Here is a 22,690-nt window from a genome sequence, read left to right on the forward strand (position 1 = left end):
ATAGTTTTGTAAGATGACTATCATGATACTTTAAAAACAACCATAAACTTCAATTCACAATTCGGTTTAAGCAATAAATTTTGAATACTAGTACACACGAATACTAGTACGTATAATTCGAGTAATAATGATAAAATATATCGTCCTCACTCTTTTTGCGTAACTGTGACAATCTGAAGGTCATAATGAGTGGACAATCAACAGAAACAAGTTTTATTTAAACATGTATAGCAGTCTACACTATATGTCCTGATACATCCCCAGGCATTGAGTTTGAGGATACAGATTGGGTACTTTTTATTGTGTCGATGATATCCTGCAAATATAGGGCGCTTTGTCGATATGAAGTGTCGAAATAAAGGTATTCAGAAAATTTTCAAGACGCTTTTAGAAGATTGATTAAAAAAAAAAAAAAAAAGTGGTAAAAAAGTGGTTTGAAGAGAATTGATTTCAAATTTTGGTAGCATTACGAAGAGCTAGGAGGGTGAGAATAGTGAAGCCTCGCACAGAGGGCTGCAGGACTTGGTTTGATGAAAAACCATATGAAAGTAAGTATGAGGTGTAGGGTATTTAGCATGGGTAGGTAGGGAGTCCAGGTCCATCAAGAACCGCAGCGACCTTTAGTGAATAAGTAAGCATATTGTGCAGAAAATATTAGTATAGAAGGTTGGTTAAATTTAGCTGCATGTTCAGAGAGCGGGACCTTTCAGGGAGACCAGGGTACAATCATGGTGAAGCCATGGACAAAGTTGGAGCTGCAGTTTGTAGCAGGACTGTCAGTGTAGGCAAGAACCAAACACGGTAAATTCAGAATTAAAACGTAACAGAAACTGTAATAGTCAGGCTTTCTAAGAGTTTGAACTCAACAGTTATCAATCAAATAAGGTATGATGACATACTATGCCGAATCTGCTTATTAATCTACATGCATCATTATATTTCATCCTGATGAATCCATTCAGCAAAGACGCCCTCCGGTAGACGGATTTAGGCGTAATCACCTTTGTTCACAGCCAAACATCTTTTCGAAATAAATGGAAAAAAAATTGATAAACTAATCAAAATTGTTATTCTTGAATACTTACTGTATAATGTTTCAGAATCTTTAGAAAGTTCCACATCAAGTTCTTTTCCTTCTGATGTAACAAGGTAGATCTTTCCCATTTCTCGTTCATCCCATACCGGTAGGAATCTACACAGACAAAATAAATTTTTTGGGGTCATATTACTAAGAAAGAGAAAGGTTCAATTAAAAAAGTGCCAATCTCTAAAATCTTCAGGACATTTTCTATGGAATTGGTACGGTCCTTAATTTGTTTTTTTGGGTGGTCAGTAATGCGATCAATGGCCCAAAACAAAATTGCATTTTTAATCGAAACATTTAAAAACGTTTTTTCAAGTTTTTAATAAAATCAAAATGAACGTTAGGCGAAAAAAAAACATTAACAGATAAATTAATTTCTAGATTTGCGCTTGACCGAAAAACTAAAAGTTTCTGGATAATTCGTTAAAAAAGGCAACTATTAAAGGCTTCCTAGACTTCTTTCTTTTCATTCTGAAATCCTCATCTTAGAAACCAAATTAATTTTATTAAGTCCACTCTCCTCCTCTTTCCACATTTCTCTATTTGCTCCGGCTGAAGGATATATCTTGTTTACATAATGTCCAGGTTATTAAAATTTCGTATTCCTCACTCAGCTTGAACAAGCTAAACTTAAAACTGGACGGGCTGTTACAACAATAATTATGTTTAAAAAGCTTTCTTTGAATGGTAAATAATTAAGGTACCATTAGTGACTGCTACTGTAAATACAGAGTCCACCTTACTTTGTTAATGAGCTTCGTTAAAAAAACCATATATGTATGCTAAGCATTGGAAATTAAGATGCAGTAAGCACTTCAGTAAGAGTCAGTCTTATGAGGGTCTCACATTTTTTTTTTTTAAATTCATAGCAAATCAAGATATCGTGAAGTGGGAATATTGATCGGTGCGAAGCCTAGTAACTGATAGTACCAAACTTTAACCAACAGTGTATGCTGGCTGACAAACACGATGAAGAAATTGAAGAGATAATAATAATAAAGTGTAGAAGAGGAGAGGCATACCAATAGAAACAAGTGTAGCAGTGAGAAAGGAGTACGATAGGTAGTGGTGACGTTGTTGGCACCAACAAGGCTGGCAAGTGAGGCGTGTTGCAGAGTGAAAGGGTTTACGTAGCGCCGCCAAACTTACACAATGAAAACAACAGTATTATGATGATTTCAGAGTGTTTTGTAGTTGTATGTGTGTTTGAGTAACATCAGACGTCAGAAGATATCAGTCCTGGCGGCTGGCTAGTGTACTCGTGCCACAATCTAAACACCTGTCAATGTGCCCGGGTCTGTACACTGTTACAACCTCTCTGCCACATGTCTCTCCAGCATAAAATATTCTGTCTCCCTCGCCTCGCCTCAAATCAACTTTCTTTTTCTTCTTGAATACCTAATGCAGTGCGCTGTGACATTGTACTTCCTTCGGTGCCAGATAGGGGTCCTAATCACACTAAATGTCCCCTCTTACCATCTACCCAGGGTAGTGTGAAGACGAAAAATTACCATCATGAGCTTTCCTTTACAGCAGCAATGCAGTAGTGATGGAGAAACACCATTTTTTGTCCCTTTATCCAAACCAAGGTAAAGCCCTTCACTCTCCATCAAGGGTTTGGTGGAAGAAGGTCGAAGAAGTAAATGTAAGCAGAAGCAGTGAAGATTAGGGAAGGCCCAGGGCTCGCGCTTCTTCAGGCAACTGCTGCCTCACTGCTCAATGGATGTAAGACAACTTATTCTGCTTTAAACGGCCTTTGATATCTTTATGCAGCGATTCAAAGAAAAGTAAAACTGCGCTCGTGCTGAAAGGAACCCTAATCTAATGCGCGGACTCTTTTAGGGAGAGACCCATCAACCCCTGCACCTAAAGGTGAAAGCACCTACCTAATTTAATAGAGGTTCTTTACAAGCCCTAAGTCTTAATTCTATATAAGATGTTACAAAAAAAAAAAATATGTACAGAGTTAAATGATTAGATAAAAGAGGTTCTTACAATAAATTACGAAATCATAATTCACAATTACCATGAAATTAAAAATATAGAAAGCGTATTATGAAAATCAAGACGGACAAAGTCGCAGGTAAAAGCTAATATAAGAACATTCTATCGAAAATGTGATTAGGATCGTATTGCTGGATAAAATTAACGATAATAATTCTATCATTTATATTACAAAAATATCCCTGAGATTATTAAAAATTCCTTCATAAATATCTCGAATATTTAATTTGAGAATGAATGTTAGTAACAATACCGAAAAGATCAGCTTGCATCACTCACTTATTCAAAACTGACAGGAAAGTTTAGAAATATATCCGCCTGTAGATACACAGAATATACTAACTGCCTAACAGTCATGTAAGCGATTAATTTAATTTCATTTAAGGCTTCCTCTCTGTATCAAGTTACATCAGTAGAAATCTGCCTAAATTCAATATTCTTTGTAAATACTGAAACACACAACATGAAATAATATTAAATGTAAAACAATACACTCACTCGACCTTCTGTAACTTAAGTCACATAATTAAATGTTTTAGAAATTTTCAATTAATACTGAAAAGAAGTTGACTTTAACTTATATGTTGTACATGTTCACTTCAAGATATCTTTCATAAACTTTAAAAAGACATCATTAAGCAATAAATAAATATGAATGAATAATTATCTAGTTCATTATTTTGCGTGATGAAAAATAATATCCCGATCGTCAATGAAACCAAGCTGAAAAGACAGAAGTTACTGACACATTGCTCGAAGGGAATCGAAGTGGAAACCATTTCTTCAGGGATCTTAGTCTCCCTGCGATCATCAACCTAACAGCTAACAGTTATACATCAAACGATCATACTATATACACATACACGCTCTGCAGAGCTAGTTGAAGTGGATCTAATTGAACTATTTTACACATTATAAACTTCTATATATAAGACAGGGTTAAAAAAGGAGTTACAATAAATTGGTCTAGTTCGTCGCATGGATTTGGATAAATCAATCCAGACCCACTTTAACCTTCTTGAGTGACGGAAAATAGCAGAAATCTACTCAGTATCAGCTGAAAGAAGAATTAACAAACGGGTTCGAGATCCTTGAATGCCAAGCAGTTATCCCAAGCACAAGTGACCAAGAGATCTCAAGCTGAAACAGCGCAATAAGCAGCTAGGAAGGCACTACATTGGGTATGTATCGTATTTCAACTTCTAGTATTGTGTCTATGCGATCAGTTTTACTTGTCGAGCAGAATTGTAATTTGTAAAGAATATGTACAGTTCATTTCGAGAAGGGAAATGACTATACCAGAGTACACCATCCGGGAGAAGCCAGATCTCTAGCACCGGGGGCCTAAATAAATGACTTCGGACATTGGAGTAATTTAAATTATAATTAATATCTAATCTAGTTGTAACAAGTGCACAAAAGTGCGCAACTTTGGCTTATTGAACAGCTGACCACATCATGGCGGTGGGTAATGAAATAAATTAGAGAACATGTTACAAGGAGGACAAAAGAGGAAAAAAGCTTCTTGTTTTTAATATTAGGTGAACAGCAGGACCCTGAACTATACCTCTTCCAGCCAAATTATATACCTTGTTCGTCCTTGTCCTTCTTTATCTAATTTTCTCTCGAGCAAAATATATATATACAGCTTCCAGCTCCATCCAATAATAGCATAACAACACTCCGCTACACTTTATCTCAATTTTTTTCTTTAAAAACTCGTCTCCTTTCGTCCTATCTTCTATCCTTGCTGTCTCTCCATTTATAATCTCAAATATAAACTTTTTACTGGAGCATAAAAAATTAATTCTTTTCCTAAATCGTCCCTTTTCAACTAACACGGACGAAAGTTTTAAAGTAATCCACTTATTTCTTACATAACTTGCCAATGCTTTCAATTTTTGTAATACTACAATACTTCCTCATTACTGCTGAAATCTGACTGAGCAGGTATAAGCGCTGAATAGAGAAATCACGATAGGCTAAATGACTTGACCAATATTAGAAGGCTCCTGTTGCCTAGGCACCGCTGACAGCTCATTGTTTGATCCCTTCCAAGTCTTAAGAAAGAGAAATCACCACTTTCTGTGTGGTCTATGATTTACCCCAAAAGTCCATTTTATGCATCATTTCACTTCGTCTCCAAGACCTGGTACCCAAGAGAAATGAGGTCTAATCATCCCTTTCCTACTCTCAAAGATTTCTTAGCGTTTAGACGTCAAGAAAACATTACGGACATGTTTTGGAACCTATCGCCTCCACTTAGATGCAGTACTAGTCATGTGACATTAAGAATATTTTATGACAATTTAATTTTGGAACGGGTAATATATGTGCTACTCCAAACCCGTAAAGAGCATCTAAATCGGTAGTTGGGCGATAAGCCCCGCCTAGGCGAAAGAAATAGTCGATAGTTTAGTATTATAACTGTAATAATACCAAGGAATTGACATTGGTATATATATACGATAGCCAATTCGGGGCTAGCAAAATATATACATAAGTAGATTAATAAACTTATCTAAATAATATTTTCTAGCTGTAAACTCACGTACCAGAACCAAGTAAATTCAAACGTTTTTATCATAAGAATAAAAAATAAAACAACTTATTTATCAAACTTAACGGAAAAGAGAACTTCTTATTTTTTTAAACTAATTTTTGTAAGACTACACAAAAATAAAAATAAATTAGGAGTGACATCTTCTTGAAGTAATTCCTTAGTACTTTATCAACTCTTAATCAGATCCAAAACGAAACAATAAATTACAAAATTTGATGTTCAAAAGTCAGTCTTCTTCTCATACAAGATACAGAAAATGACCAAAGCTAATTAGGAACTGTCGAAATAATGTTAGCAACATTTGCTAACAATAAGATATCAGCTAAACAGAGTTGGTATTAAAAATTTAGTGAAAGTATATTTTGGTTTGGGCTGAAGGAAGGATCAAGTCTGAGTACAGCTGCTGGAAATAACTCTTTGTTTAATATAAAACCACACAATAAAGTTGAGTACTGGACCACATTTGCACAAACAGGCATACCACATTGTGTACTTAAGGTTTATGTAACCAATGCTAAATTCTGCCATCTATTTACAACAGACGGGACCAATTTCAGCTTCAAATACATAAAATAATAGTATTATGTATTATCGTTTTCTTACTCCTCGCAACAAGGGGCATTGTATTCCTCCAGAGTTTCCATTTTGACTTTTCACTAATAATATGAATAAAGAATTTTTAGCACCTCTACATCCTGAAAAGAGATTTCTTATCATTGTCAGCATAGCCAAAACAATTGACAATTTGGAAATTGTAGAAATGTTTTAGGTATGTCTTTATATTGTAGATCCTGAGAATAACAGCATTCAATACTAAACTACAACCTCATCAAACTATTTTTACTTTTTTGTTCAAAAAATTGTCGTCTGACTTGGTACAAACAAAAAAGTACAGTACCTACACATGAACAAGTATTTTATATCTAAGGTCAGAAAATTTGCAAACTGAACTCAAAAGTCTTTATTAAAAAGTGATGCAGAAATACTAAACCGAGTCCCACCAGAATTTAAAAAAACATATATTCGAAACCCTTAAGTTCTCCAGGGAAGTCCCACAAGCGCAAGGAATAGACACTTACATATTTACCATTCCTTGGTAGAACTTACCACAACAACAAACCAAATTTTCTGACGATGGTTACCTAACCTGTAAGAAAACCTGGCTCTCTACTTTAGTTTTTAGAAGAGAGAGGAACTGGAGACTCCACACCGCAAGATATTCTTAAGTTGTAATCAAAATTGGGAAGGATTAAGGAAGATACAGTGTTAATAAGAGGTAACCACGCCCCTACCAAGTTTTCTGAACGTACATGAAAACATCAACAAAGAAACACTTGTAAGGACCAAATCACCAAAAAGGGAAACAAAATACTATTTCCTGAACTTATGGACCTGATGGAAGGAAAGGGAACAAATCTTAAAACTACACAATTTGGAATTATCTAGACAACTTTATCTAAAAGAACTTTCTGACCTTAATTTGAGATGAAGAGCGAATCGTTTTCGCACTACATGCAAGGTGTCTAGTGATAAAAGTAAAATGGTTTAAATTTTGTTAAGAAAAAATTATTAATAAATAATAAAATCACAATATTCCACAATTTATCACACTTTCACTGGCAGTCACTTTTTCTGTTTTTAACTAAAAAGTTCATAATTTGATACTTATTCATTCAAATAAGCTTTATTAGCCAAGCATTGGGAAAAATTATTACAACAAAATGATAGAGTGCTATTAAAGAACCATCTCTAAAAGATGTTAGATTTTTTGTTTGTAACGACATTTTGGGGTAGTAGGATATTTTTTTAATATAATTTTTAATAACGCTAGTATTCACATTTTTTGTTAAAATAACACTGAGGATGTAAACAAAGAACATATTCATATTCATATAGAATATGAAACTTAACGGTATCCGCGAAAGAGAAACATTTTCGCATCAAGAAGCGGGACGAGTCTGCTGAGACGTTTTCGTTTTTGATATTTTTTCTCACATAGTTCACAGACCTCAACCCAAAAACATTTTTTTGAAACAATATCAGCACGAGAAACAATAGCCAGAAAATTGGAACAGTTTTTCTCCCACTTAGAGGTGAAAGAAAGTAGAAATGGGAGGAAAGTTAAATTTTACCATCGAAATTATGGGAAAGCAAAACTTATGAACTTCCATGGCCGCAGGAGAGTCTTAGCGAGGAATTCCCTAATAAGCAATTTGGAAGCAAGGAACGGATCAGTCCTGTCAAAGCGGATTACATCTCTGCATTACCCTTCCCTCTAATTAAGGAAATAAACGGTTTTCTCATCTTTCTTACCTGTCGCAGGATAATGCTCAACAAACAGCCGTAATCCATACACTGTTACTACTAGTCAAATTGAAAATAATAAATTAATTTAAAACTAAAAATAAAATATCTAATTATGACAGCATCGATCACACACATAGTACACGCATCTTAAACGGGAAGAACTCAAAAACCGTTACTACCAGCAAGACTCTTGAGGGACGATCACAACTGACGCCAAACCAACCAAGAAGAACTTATATACAATGCGCTATTGTAACCTTTTTGAAAGCCTAGGTAGCATCTATGTTTAAGCCGAAATTTTCGGCCAATCGTTGGTTATTCCAGAATAGATCTCTATTCCAGAGATCCTACATTTGGGCTAGAAACTGGTAACTTAAGGACATCGTACAGCAAGCAAGTTCATTCCACTAGCCTCGGCTAGTAAGACAAAAGCATATTTCCTCAAGATCGCTGCGGTAACTAATCGCGACTTTGATTCCATCCAGTCATGTGAACCGACTCGACATGGCCTTATGCCTTTCTATAGGGGCACTATCAGAGCAAAGAACCTTTCCACAATGTGTCCGAGAATTTTACAATAGATAAGGAAAAAAAAGAAAAGTAAAGTAATCGTCTATTTATTCACACGGAGCTTAACGTCCAACTAGCAATTAGGTGTCGTGGACGGAGGTGGAAGCTCATACTTTACTATAGACAATTTTTTCTGACAAATTAAAAGTAGTCATACGAGGGATTCGAACTGGGCATCTAGCAATTACAAAGCCACGCTTTTGACCACTATAACAACTCCCGCCCCTAGATTAGAAAATGCTTGTTTCAGTACTTTTTCAGGCTAAAAAAGGGGGAGCAGTTGGAGCTAGTATTCAATTATTTTCTAAGCCTAGGCGCCATGCTCGTTTTGCATTAATAAAACACTTTTTCCGCAGCAGTAAAACATTTTTTTGCTTATTTTTAAGTTTCAATAACAAATTTTAAACATTAACTCGTTCTTGCAGGATATTAACAACTCTTTATACTTTTTTAAAATGGCTTCTTTCTTTAGCACAAATCTCTCAATGGCTCTCTTTTAAAGCAGCAAATCCATGGAGTCTGATTACAGAACATGTAACCCGCAGCTGGACAGGATATTAAAGGACTACAATAGAAGAGGCCATCTCCCAGAAATGAGTAGCCTTTTGTTCATTTCATTAAGAAGAAAAGCTGGGGAAATTGAGAGAAGAAAATCCCACACAAAATGAATTTAATAAACTTGCCTGTCTCAGCCGCATTATCACTAACATCCCTGACCATTATATCCCTGCCTAATATCCTAACTGAGGTTATAGTTCTTCCTTTCATCATATTTCCTTATAAGAAGGAAGCTGGAACTGGTTCTCAATCGAGATTGTTATTGTTATAAGATGAAGAGTTAGGAATAGCGTTGAGTTGTTTCCTAACTGACCTACTCATAATAAGTGACCACGACGGTCGGAAATGCATGCTCTGAATCCAGTCGTTCTGTCACTTAAAGCTACTAGAATTAACCTTCAATTCCAGATGCTATATCTAGGCTTTATCTAGATAAAGCAACCAATTACAGGCCCTAGCGTCCACACGATAGTAGTACTTAAGTCAAACTTATTGGGCTAACGTAGCCTGTGCGCCAAGTCAAGAAGTGGGGAAGACATCCACATCAAGTATTTAGACGGAGTAGCCATCTAACTAATAAAGTCCACAGACGGACCCTTGGTTAGGGAAGCTAAATGGTTAATTAATGTTAACTAAGGTGCATGTGCTATACAACAAACGGCTTTATAAACAGTTTGTGTAAGTCTAAAAACGGATTTTAGGACGTTTCTATCTTTCGCTTCAGAATACTCTTTCATCAGGTAAAGCATTAAAAGTTCGATAAAAAGTCAAAATGTGAAAAAAAAAGAACTCGAAGTTCGAAGAAAACTTTGAATGAATGGGGTTTTCGCTCAATTTTTTTGTTTTGCACAAATCTGTTAACGATCCGAAACTGAAACAATAAGATCACGTTTGCTTTGAAAGGAAACTTAGATAATACCAAGCCAATCCTGGATTCTGTAACCGCTACAGTCACCATCTCTAAGCCAAACCAGAGTTTCTAATTGCGTCAAAATTTATTCAAAGTTGATAAAAAAAGAAACTATTAAAATACCTTGTACACTATTTGGATGCAATTAAAGTTGTCTCTGAATTTTAGTCTCCCTCTCTTAATTAATTTCTGGTGTATTATTGCAACAAAATCACTGTAAACAAAATTAAAGAAATATTTCTAACCATGTAATCTATCGGTATTTAAATTATATACAGCAAATTATTTGCAAATGATCATTTATAAGCAGATAATGGTATATGCATAATAACAGAACATATGGTTATATGGCAACGGAGAATATGTTTATAGATTTAGGCGAAAATGGGAAAACTAATGCATAAGAATGTCGTCTTACCTCTAATACTTAGAAAATTGACAATTGAAAATACTGAATTTTGTAAGCGAAAAACACATGTGGATCTTGGTTATTTTCATTATCACTGTAAAAGCGATAAATTTAACTACATTAAGTAAGGCGGAAGGTCAAATTGGTTTGAGTAAGAAAATTAATTTAGCCAATTTGTTCACCGCAATACAAAACAAATCACTTTATTCCCGTTCATTAACAAATTCCTTAATAGTTTTGAAGATCAACAACTCTAAATGAAGGGTTAGGAGTTTATAAGACTCAATGATCTAAAATAACCATAAATAACACTCTGCTTCATTTTTCTCTCTACTTAGAAAGAAGACAATCTACCGAAATACATATGGTCTTTAGAAACAACATGAATTGGTACTGCTCTAGGTCAGTTGATTCCCAAAAGTTTCTTACGAGCTCCAAGACAGTCCTTCACTAGATGCAATGGAAGCGTTCTCAGCCAAAAGGCGTTCTGTACTTTCTCAATCTGTCGGACTATTTGTTACATTCAATGCCACTTCTCTGACTAATAATCGAGGCATAGGCCTGCCAAATTCTAAATTCTGACTGAAATCTATTACAGATTTGATCTGTAACAGAAGACGTTCACCACCGCTTTTAATGCAGCTGAAAGTAAGTAGTTATTCTTGGGCCCTTATTCAGTAGGTACCGAGTTACATGTTTCTGCTTGTAAGACTTGAAAAGAAAGATGCTGATGACAATACAACCTCTGATCTTCTAGTCTCCTTCTTCCATTTATCCTTACTCTTGATCTTAAGAGAGTTAATAAGATCCACCAGCGCACTCACATAATACCCCACTTTGAAATGAGGTGTCTGAAATGTATTTATTACATTACTTCCACGCACTATTCAAGAACCCAAACCAATTTCCGAAGAATTATTTTTTGCTGCTATTTTCGAGAGAATTCCACCAAGAAACTGAAAATCGATTCAGCGAAATTTCTCTTCTTTGGTCAATATTGAACGAAAGCTAATGGTCCTTTCCCGCTGGTTAAGCTAAAACCAATATCGAAATTGTATTTTCTTCGATTTATTTATTAGAGGTAGGTCCCAAAGATCAGGAGAATGGTTATGCAGAACCAATCATCAAATTTCAATTTATTATTTTTAAAGATACGACGACCTCTAAAATACGGTTATCGCATACTGTAAGCTATTTCACACTCCTGGAAAGTTGTTTTTCAGATCAAATTGCAATATATTAACTCTACGATACTTCTTTTAACAATGAGCAAAAAAAAGAAAAGACTATTTGAATTCATTAGCAAAAATAATATGCATGGTTATTAATTAGCATGGTTCAATGGAAAAATAAATTTTTCATGCATAAAATTACGGTTGCAATATTCATCAAAAATAACCAACTACCAAACCATTTAATGTAATAAAGTTAAAATGATAGCTATTATGTTGATATACAGAAGAAGATGAACAAGTTGACACAGAGGGTGGTAGTTACCTTGCCCTCTAGTTGACCATGTCGAGCCAATGCCCTCCGTCATGAGTAGAGTACTCACGGTGCACGACAATGGTCGTGGCGTTGGCCATGCCGCTAGTAAACTAACAATATACCCTTCAGTTGAATCCACGTTTTATATTAAGTAAATTAAATACTCTAAAAGTAACATCACATTAGTTAGATGATATTGTTGGAATTACCTTTACCCACGCAATAGGTGTTTTTCCCTTTTTGCATCATTAAATAATATGTATATTTAATAAAGTAACGTGGAAAACGTATTCTTTATTCATGCAAAATCATTTTAAAGGACCAAAACTGATCAAAAAGAGCGCCAGAAATCCGCGTACATTAGACCTTATTACCTTATTAGTGAAGGATTACACTGACATTAATTCAGTAAGGAGAGCGAAGGAGAGTGTACCAATAATAAGTTTCAGTCATAAGATTCAAGACTCAAGAGAACGAGTGAAGAACAAGAGAAAATGGTACCTGAAGACATTCAGCAAAAAAATCGAAGACCTTTTAGCGTTTCACTGTTACTTCTCATTTCGACAGTTAGCATGGCCAGCAGCTAAACTTACCGATTATGGAGAAATCCCTAGCTAAGCCATTTTATAATTAATATCATTAATAAATATAAATATCATAAATATATGTCGCATAGTTGGTGAATAAATTATTTTGCCCCAACACAAGTTGGACTTTCATTCTTTAATACAGGCAATTAATTTATATTATAAATCCGCAGTTTATGTCTGCGAGAGATGACTGTAATTAACATATAATTGTTTCGAGAGTGCAGGCACATCTATTTCAGCCCGTTATTCTTTCCGAAGTGATGAAGTTAAAAGTCGAAAATGGCGTTCAAGATTTTACAGCAATGATAGTTGCAATTTCTATCAAAATAAACTAGAAGATACAGGAAATTAATTGAAGTTAATTTTTTCCGTATACTCCCGTAATTTTGAAGACGCAGCAAGTAAACTTACAGAACACATTTTTTAATTATCGAAAGTTGCTAAGACAAACAAGAAAAAAATGTTTTAGTTATTAGGAGAGAAGACAAAAAAATCATGAAAGCAATATAGTGAATTACTGCTACTGACTATCGATTGAAAAAGAAAATGTTCACATACTCGGCTATGATTGCTTTGCATTCTTAGGATATTACGTCCATTTACGTCAGCTCAACTTAATGGAGGTATTCCGCAATTTTCTGAGGAATGTTGTTCTTACACGAACATTCATCACCGGTACAGATAAAACTTGGAGAGGGTAGGTAAATTTTCACAAAACCAAATACAAAGAAAAAACATTCCAATTTACTCGTTTTAACTTTGACTGTTGCAGAGAGAGTTTCTCTCAAAGAATAATTCGATTGGAATGATTTAGCATGCATAGAGATTTGCTCAAGAGATGGAGAAAATGATTTATTTTCAAATCAGAGAGGTTCCATGGTTTATAAAAGCCAACTTCTAGTGGATTAAGTTTATAAACATGTGATTGATTCTTTCATCTGAAGGTAAAAAAATCAACAAATGGTTGATTAGCTTTGCGTTGGCAAGAATTAGAAGTTTACTAAACAAGAGGCAGCCCGGATATAATTAGCCCATTATACAAGAGGGGATCCAAGACTTTAGAAATAGAAACTCGATAAAATGCGACAATTAGGATGGTACTAATGAAGTTTCATACTTGGAAATTGGTTCGAATGGGAGGCTGGAGTTCTCTCCGGTCTCTGCACTGGCGTTCTGATGATACTCCTGGGGCCACAATGAGCGTTTTCTCGACCAACTTATGGTTACTGCCTATGGAAGAGGGTGCGACTGTTCAGTACATTAGAATTGCTTTTTACAGCAGCGCACATGTTGTTTTTGTGGGGTAAGATTGGTATTGGGGTAATGGCCTGTGTACTCCTTCCCAAAGAAAGCGGTACGACTCAGTGCACAGATCTCCTGAAGGCTGGATTGGTGGAGTAATAATTAAAGTGAAATAATAGGCGTTTATTTTACTTACTTTACAAATCTCTTGTTTCCAAGATTTCTGTCCTAGTCTAGGAATTTTGTGAGTTAAGTTTTAAAAGTGTTGTGGAAAAGTATTTCTAACCATTATCTGAACATATATTTTAGTGAGTAAAGAGAGTGTTTTATACTCTTACATGTAATCATTGATAATGGAAAATGATTTATTTAATATTCCGAAAACAGGCTTAATCAATGCCTGCCTCAGAAACAAGACCCATTTATGCTGTACGGAGAGTGCGTAAGATTCCATTTGGCATATTACTTTTGAGATGAAATTAAATACCAAGTATGATCAATTTGACAATTTTTATTCAAGAAATTAATATCCTCACATTCACAACATTATAAAAATCATCGGAGAGTCCTTGAATGTTATAAGCTGTATCATAAATTTATCATTTAAAATATATCACATAAATTATTAATAAAAACAAAAATTAGAAGTCACTAATAAGCTAGCCCAGAGACTTGAATATATAGAATAATAATTTAAAATTATAATAACAGGTAGGTAATTTGGTTACCAACCGTGACCTGTATTTACACGACCACTTTTGAAATAAACAAAAATACTTATCTCGTAAATATTGAACTAAATATGTTACCGATATTTCGTAACAATGATTTGGTTATTCTCTGATCTGAATTCAAGAAAATCTTTGTGAAACACTCACAGCTCTATCTCTTACTGAATTCTCCTGGTTAAACTTCGTGTTAAGGATACAACGCTTCACTATCACCCCGATCAAGCGATTTTCACAAAATATCCTGTTTTAGAAATAATTTTAATTTTCACTAATACCGGTTTTACGAGTTCCCCAATATAACCGCAGAATTCAGTGAAATAAAGTTTTAAAGAGGGAAACTAACTCTTCCTCCCACACCAAAAAATTGGTAGTTAGCACAATGGAGTTCCAAGAGGAGGCGACGCGTTTGAATACACTCCGGCCCACAGATTTTCTCTTCTTAAGGAACGCACCTTAAATTAAGAAAGCAGACCAACCAAGTCATCTTTTCCATAAAAAGATTTCAAAACGTTTACTTCCTGAGGTAAGTCCACATAGAAACTCTGCACGACTACAATACTTGCTCTTACCAAAAGTAAATAATTTTCACTAAGAATGGATAGTACTAAGTAATAATAATGGCTATATTTTCAAGTAGGTTATGCATCTAACAGCCACTTAGGCGTGGTGGCTGTAGGAAGATATCAAACATCCTTTTACTATTAATTTCTATAACGCACTAAATAAAATCCAACGACAAGAACAGGGACCATTCTCTACAGCCACAATATAACTTATTGTTGTGGTCCTATGATAGCTCAGCTAGGCGCCCAAAATAGTGGATATGAAATAGCTTTATTCACTCAGCATAAATGAACTTTAGACGAAGTTTATGAAAGAAATAAAAGTCTGTACACATCTGATAAAAAAAATCTGAAGGTGGAAGAAGGTAGGATTTAAGGCGATAGGGATCATTACACTGAATTTTTGGGACTAAGGTTAAATTTGAAATGACTCCTACGCACTAAATATAGCAGAATGCTTAAAAGCGAGACAGTTAAATTGAATGGACAGATTAGTATTGTAATTGGGCGTCAAACTGAATTCTTTTATGAGGTGCTGCTCTCACTCAAATAGTCATCTTCGCTTAAACAGTAAACAAAACTTTTTTTATATCTCCGTCCTTTCGAAAACAGCCCTTCTAATGAGTAAAGTTTAGTGATAATAAGCGTCACTTACAACAAGAAACCTTACTTCCGAGAATCTATTACTACTTCTCTCATAAATACCTCGACGAACCTAATACTAACACCTTCTGATGGAGATTATGCCAATTAGTAGAGATTATGAACGGAATAGGTAGCAGAAGGGTTTTGGAGAGCGTGGGGGCTCGGTCCCTTCCAATATCAAGAATGAAAGGTGTTGGTGCGATGCTCCAAAATAACTCCTCCGCGCCTCATACAAAAACCGCGACTAAGGAAGGTAATGGAAGAGAATAGTCCACAACCGTCATTTATCCTCATATCGATGGCTTAAACCGGCTTGGGTACGAGCAAGGCAGCAGAAGCACACCTGTCTGATCTAATCTAGTACCGGATATTTACAGCAGACCAGATGGCACTTAAGCCATAGATGGCTTCGATTCGCCCAAGCCTAAAGTAGATTGGAATAAAAAAAGGTGAGGGAGTAGATCTAAAAGAACACAGTTGGTCGCGAATCAAAAGAATCTCTGGATAACCACCTAACGTCGTTAACCAATAAACTTAAAGATTATATGCAAGAAGGTATTTTCCGCTTAGGTCGTCCAAGAACTTGATTGGATATCAAAGAAAGAATTGCAACTCTTTGGCCAAGTGCCATCATGTTGCTGGGGCTACCGAGATGTATCCTCAGTCCAGTAAAAATTTGTAATAACTGCTGTCGGTGAGTCCCGGTTGGTTACAAGTGTACTACATGTTTGCCAAGCAAGTCTGCAGACCCCAGAAAGAAATCCCTTTGCTAACAAACTATTTCTACCATCACGGAGCAAGATTTAAGCAGCCAAGTTTTTCTAAAAAAGCTGTTCAAAGCAGCCTGATATATTTCGTTATGATTCATCGCCAGATGCAACCAATTGGAAAATAAAGCCGCTGATAAATATTTGGAAAAAAAAGAGAACAAAATATATTGTGCTTTAAATTATTTCCTTTAGTGTTTATACGCTTCATTGAGCCATGGAACAATGTCAAGAAATCAGTAAACTACTGAACATTGTGCTATTTGCGAAAATTAACGACGATATAGTCCTACAATTACACTTTGAACGTTTCCACCCACGCAATTCTATTCATAATATTCGAGATGTATCTAAATTAGAAAATTATTGTTCATGATGACTGATTCATCATTTCTGTTCGAGAGCCACGCTTGAATGCTGATTGCTGAGAGTGAGACCATCCGATCCTCATTCGAGGGCACTAAGTTTCTTTTCGTCTTTTCTATTTCCACTAAATAAATATTACAATAAATGAAAAAGTTCTAAAATACTTTGAATTAACGTAAATATTTAGTATTAATTAGCTGGAACCTGGCTGCACTCAGGACAGTCGCACAGACATCTATATTTATTTTATAAGGGAGGGTGAACGGTGGCCTTTGTTCCTCAAAGCCTCAAGCTTTGTTGAGGATCGCCTACAAAAACTCTGAAAAATAAATTTTTAGAGCAAAGTGAACCACACAGCAACAAATAAATAAGAGAGTCACAATTGGAGTTGCACATAAATTAATAAATTAAAACATATTTTCATTTAAATCTGAATAAAAGACACTTTTGAGAAAATCGGAAACCACATCGACTAAATGTTTAAATTAATTAGTCGACTATTCCTACTTTAATTTTAATTACAAATTAATTTTTATTGCCTTTACAGGCGCAGAAAATTAGCTAAATCTGAGAGGCATTATTACTTTAAAGACAGATCAACCAAACTATACCAGCTACTATTGCGCTAGTCTAAATGTCAGAAACTTTATTACAATTACACTATTTCTAAAGAAGAGTTTTGTAATTTCTGAGACAGACAATCTTTATTTTATCTATTTTTCTGACTGGCGCTATGTGAAAGCACGAACAAATACATCACTAAATATTTATGTATTTATTAGCGATAAGAATTTGGTTCATTTATTAGAAATAAATTATACGAATAAAATAAATGAAATTTATTGTTATGCATGTCAAGCATTAAAAACTGAAAATATCATTTGGATTTGCAATAGGTAGATGACGAAATCTTAATAAGTCCAATGATCTAAAACAATATTTGAAACAAGAAGATAAACTAAGAATCTCGGGTCATTCCATGTCAAATCAACACGGGGTCTGAACCTCACCATCTCGGATTTTCTTGAAATTTGGCACATGTGTACTATTGGTATAGACTTGGAAAAATATGAAATTTTACTGTGATATGTCAACTGGTTTATGAGTTACAGGGCTGTAAAGTTGCCAAAAATGGGCTGAAAAACGGAACCCCGCTTTTTTTAATTACTGTAAAAGCTTTCCTAATTGAGCTACAGACTTGGGATTGGTGTCATTTTATAGCATATATAATGCCCTTTCCTGTGATATGCGACACCATATGGATTAGGATAAATAAAGTTTGTTAAATTTAAATTTAAAATTTAAATTTTAAATTTTTTAAAAAGTACATATTTTAAAATTTTAAAATTAATTCCATGAATAGCTAGTAGTGCTATGAATCACTGGCCAAAATATTAATTTGGGACGACAATGGCTTCATTGTTAAAAAAATTTAAGACTAAAGCTCCAATCCGATTAATTCAACTCTGAATTCATGTTAATACAATAATGCTAATAATAATTCCACTAATAGTCCTAAGTAAAACATACTGTTAAGTAATAGGATCTCTTTATTATTTTAAGCTTAAAAAGGCGTCATTTGTTTGACATGCATCACTTTCTAGAAGGACATATGTAAGTTCTTCTAGTCAGAGTCACAGGATCAATTTTTATCAAAACATCCACTACTGAGACCCAAAGAATATCAGCATTTCTTGGATAAGAGATGATTTAGAGGGTCCAGCTGGATGAAGAAAAGTTACTTTTACTTCATCAAGTTCTTCATTTTTCTCTAAAACATATCCAAGCCACCAGTTTCTTTATAGACTACACTGATATAACCTGATATGTCGGCTAATTTTAGTTTATCAGGGAATTTTGAAACTTCCATTTCGCAAGCTTCTGAGTTCATAGAAAAGTTTTTAACCAATATTTTGGATTTTCTTCAGGGAATGAAAGCAGCTGTGTTGCTGTGTTCCTTTAATAGCCAATGCTTGAGCAAACCGATTTTTTAAAAAACACTCCGATTCAACATAGTCTTCCTGGGTTGAATATGCAAAGTCTCTGTTGGTGATGTTTTCTACTGTTCACTCAAAAAGTTGTGAGTTTGGATTTGATTTTCTGCAGCACGAGCTGCCAGTCTCTTTACCGAACCCCCTACGCCATCACAAGGCCCTTTGCCGACTTAAACCAACTTAAAGAGGCTGTTATCTCAGCCAAAAAAGACTGTTCTTGAACAATAGTATTGAATTGAATTATTTTTGTATAATTTGATTAACTGCATAATTTCATTAAAATAATATATTATAATTAATATGAATAATTACTGTAATCATAATTATTAATTCTAAAAATGAATTAATTCAAAATAATCTTAATAATTTTTAATTATGATTCATTGATTCATTATTACTATTTTCAATTTATTTATTACTTTAATTTTATTAAAATATATTTTCCATGAAAAGGAGCTTTAGTCTTAAATTTTGTTAACAATGAAGCCATTGTCGTCCCAAATTAATATTTTGGCCAGTGATTCATAGCACTACTAGCTATTCATGGAATTAATTTTAAAATTTTAAAATATGTACTTTTTAAAAAATTTAAAATTTAAATTTTAAATTTAAATTTAACAAACTTTATTTATCCTAACCCATATGGTATCGCATATCACAGGAAAGGGCATCATATATGCTATAAAATGACACCAATCCCAAGTCTGTAGCTCAATTAGGAAAGCTTCTACAGTAATTCAAAAACACGGGGTTCCCTGTTTTTCAGCCCATTTTTGGCAACTTTACAGCCCTGTAACTCATAAACCAGTTGATATATCACAGTAAAATTTCATATTTTTCCAAGTCTATACCAATAGTACACATGTGCCAAATTTCAAGAAAATCCGAGATGGTGAGGTCAAAAATGGTCTTTTTTTGTGTTGATTTGACATGGAATGAACCTCTCCTTAAATTTTCGAAATTGCAATTATATGCAGACAAGAGTTAATAAATTACTTTAAATTTAATTGGCTTCCAATTCTAAGTAATTTTTGACACTAATACTGTTATTATTTAGCAAAGTTTTGTTGTGCCATGCCTATTGTTGTAAATTTATAGCTTTACTGTGTTTAATTTGTATTCTACATTAATAATAAATCTAATTATTACTAATTTGTGTATGTAAAATTTATTGTATTTCATAATTCTATTCCATATGTACGGGCACATGTTTAAGTTTAAGTTTGAATGTTGGCTGTGTATATGGCGGAATGGGATCGATTAGGCTCTTAGGATGTGTGGGAATATTTATTGGGCAAATTTATTGATTAGCGCGGATGGCTCAGATAGGATCGAGTTACGAATGGAGAAATAGCAGTCTGGCACTTGCACGATTGGGATGGAATGAATAGCTAGGTTTCTATGTTAGGTCAAGAACAGAACAAAGAATTTACCCATTACTCAGTGTATGGGCCACAGTTATGGAGCACCTGAACAAAAGATGAAAAACAAACAAAGAATAAGTTGAAGAAGTGAACATGATAAAATATAATAAAACTGGACTAAAACATAAATTAAAGCAAAATTACAAGTTGCCTATTTAAAAAATGTTAATTTTAAGAAAAACCCAACAAGTGAAGGCATAGAACCTTGAAACAGAACGGTCATTCAATGAAACTTCCGGGGCGAATTATTTTAAATAATAAACCGATTACGAAGGCAGAGAATATAGGGGGCAATCGTAAACTACGCCCCACGCAGCAGTGAAGTAAATAACATTCAAATCAACGTTTACTTTAACCATTCATCAGGCATTGTGTTTGTATAATTAATGAATATAAATTCAACAAGTTGTTTTTAAATGTTAAAAAATAGTACGATAAAATCCAAAATAGAGAGGGGAGTGGCCTAGCCCTCGCAGGGATCATGGCGAACCTGCGTGTGTCTGGAGCCCAAAATACAAAACACTAGTGGTATCAAAAAAAAGAGTGTCCCTCATGAGATTCAGGAAATCTGATGGAACAATGGCCAATTGTGAAGGAAAGCTATGCATCACCAAAAAGGGAGTACAATTCTACCGAGAATAGTGCAGAGTGCGAACTTGGAGTAGTTTTAATATCACGTAAATCGGAAGTAAAGCATACTATTAATTGGTTAAATAAATTTTAAAGAAAATCTGCTAGATACTGAGAATAAATTAATCAGAGAGTAAAAACATTTAGTTTCCTCCACAGGAAGACGAACAGGTATCAATCGAAATCTTGCGAGTCGGTAAAAGGTTGAAAGGAAATACAAGTTTGAGATTTTTTTAGTATTAAAAATTCTATTTAAAAAAGAAATGAACATTTCCGGCAGAGTCAATCTGCAAAAACCTCCTCCAGAAAGCAAAATCTTTTAATTCGGCAAAGAGCTTACGATTGAACATTAAACTTATTTAATTACATATTTGAATTCAATTAAGCAATGCAAAAATCAAATCACTTCACAAAAAATTAACTCCTTAAAAAGAAAGTATGAATTAATACTTCATTTTCCACTCCAGTAGTTATTAAAAAGACAAATTTTCTTCTAAATTTTAGTTTCCCACAAGTAAAAATACAGATGTTTGACGAAGGCGAAAGACAGATGTTCGGTTTTATCATCTGGAAAACAAGGATTACAATTTCAATGTTGTTTTTTTTACTAACCGCCGTGCCGCCAAAAAAAGTGGAATTAACCTCATTGAAGTTTAAATAAAGTAGCTGCAGTTTTTTCCCTCAGAAATTTTACCAACTAAAATACGACATGGATCATGGCCACGACCCTGATGGACCGGCTCACTCTTGGCCAAATAATCAGGAGAACTGCGATGTTCCCCTGAGACTAAGGTACCTGAAAGGGTACCAGTCACATCTTCTGCCAAGGATCGCGATGACATTCCGATAAAAACCACTGTTGGTACTAATTTATGGGAAAATAATTGCACTTATAGATTTGGAGCTTGCGTTTCACGCGTTATAATCGCTTAGGAAGTAGAGAATGGTGTTTACTGTTTAGGACGACCTGGATCTTAGATAACGAAACTGATATGCAAAGACTCCAAAAGACAATTGCAATACAAATAATAATAAAATTTAAAAACGCGTACCGTATTACTTCTTTGATGCAAAGAGAAAATGCCAAATTGCCGACTGATCCTCTTGCAAAGTTGTAACAAATGATAACGGAACAAAGCATCGTTTGCTGTATCCCAGGATGATGCTTCACGACGGACATACGATCAGATTATTAGCAAAAAAGATGTAAATTAATTAAAGCTTACAAAGTTAAAGTTACTTCTGCATTGGAAGCAATAAGAGAGAGAGTGGGCTAGCTGTTTGACAATCGCCCATTCTGAGAGAACTGCTGTTCTAAACACCCTACCACAAAGTTACTCCCATTGTCCGTTCAGTGCTCATATAAAATACTAATTCTTTGTTTTAGGTTTTGTTTTCGTAGAGTTGTACTTCTTTTTTTACGATTTTAAACGATGTTTTATTCATTAGTACTATTTGTAGACTGAACGCGGGACACAATTCTGAGCTAAAGCTGATTCTCATTCTAATAACATCAATAAATAAACAGAGGATGTGCGTGCAAGTGTTTGCATATACCTAAATAATCTTTTTAATATTTCTCGCAAGAAACTCTCAAACTAATTTATTTATTGATGTTAATAAAAGGTAAAAGAAAGCGCGATACGAAAAGTCTTTGAGGATCCTTGCAAAATTTAAAGTAATTAAACAATTATTTTTAAGTCTTAAGGTAACAACTAAGCAGAATGTACAACCACCATTGGCTATGATTCCATGGAGATTATTATTACTGGAGTCCCTCCTTTCCACTCCAAACTAGATCTCACACACTACAGCTTCCTCACAAATCGAACTCTGTTCCCCAGG

The 22,690-nt window shown here is 34.5% G+C and overlaps 1 protein-coding gene across 15 annotated transcripts in view; it reads right to left on the bottom strand.

Moving 5' to 3' along the window:
* Positions 1-22,690, bottom strand: part of Pde9 (phosphodiesterase 9) — a 136,177-nt gene that overhangs the window by 66,151 nt on the left and 47,336 nt on the right. For 9 of the 15 annotated variants that reach the window (XM_074117386.1, XM_074117385.1, XM_074117380.1 and 6 more), the window contains 2 exons: positions 10,120-10,210; positions 1,086-1,192 (listed from right to left, as the gene is read on the bottom strand). In XM_074117386.1, the coding sequence (XP_073973487.1) occupies positions 1,086-1,164 (79 nt within the window). In that variant the 5' untranslated portion in view covers positions 1,165-1,192; positions 10,120-10,210. Of the gene's footprint in view, positions 1-1,085; positions 1,193-3,367; positions 3,490-10,119; positions 10,211-22,690 lie in introns of those variants that run through there. The other 6 variants (XM_074117389.1, XM_074117387.1, XM_074117383.1 and 3 more) reach the window with 2 other exon arrangements.

The sequence above is a fragment of the Rhodnius prolixus genome, unplaced genomic scaffold, assembly GCF_049639745.1.
Source record: "Rhodnius prolixus isolate KJV_2025 unplaced genomic scaffold, Rpr scaffold_2, whole genome shotgun sequence".
Lineage (NCBI taxonomy): Eukaryota > Metazoa > Arthropoda > Insecta > Hemiptera > Reduviidae > Rhodnius > Rhodnius prolixus.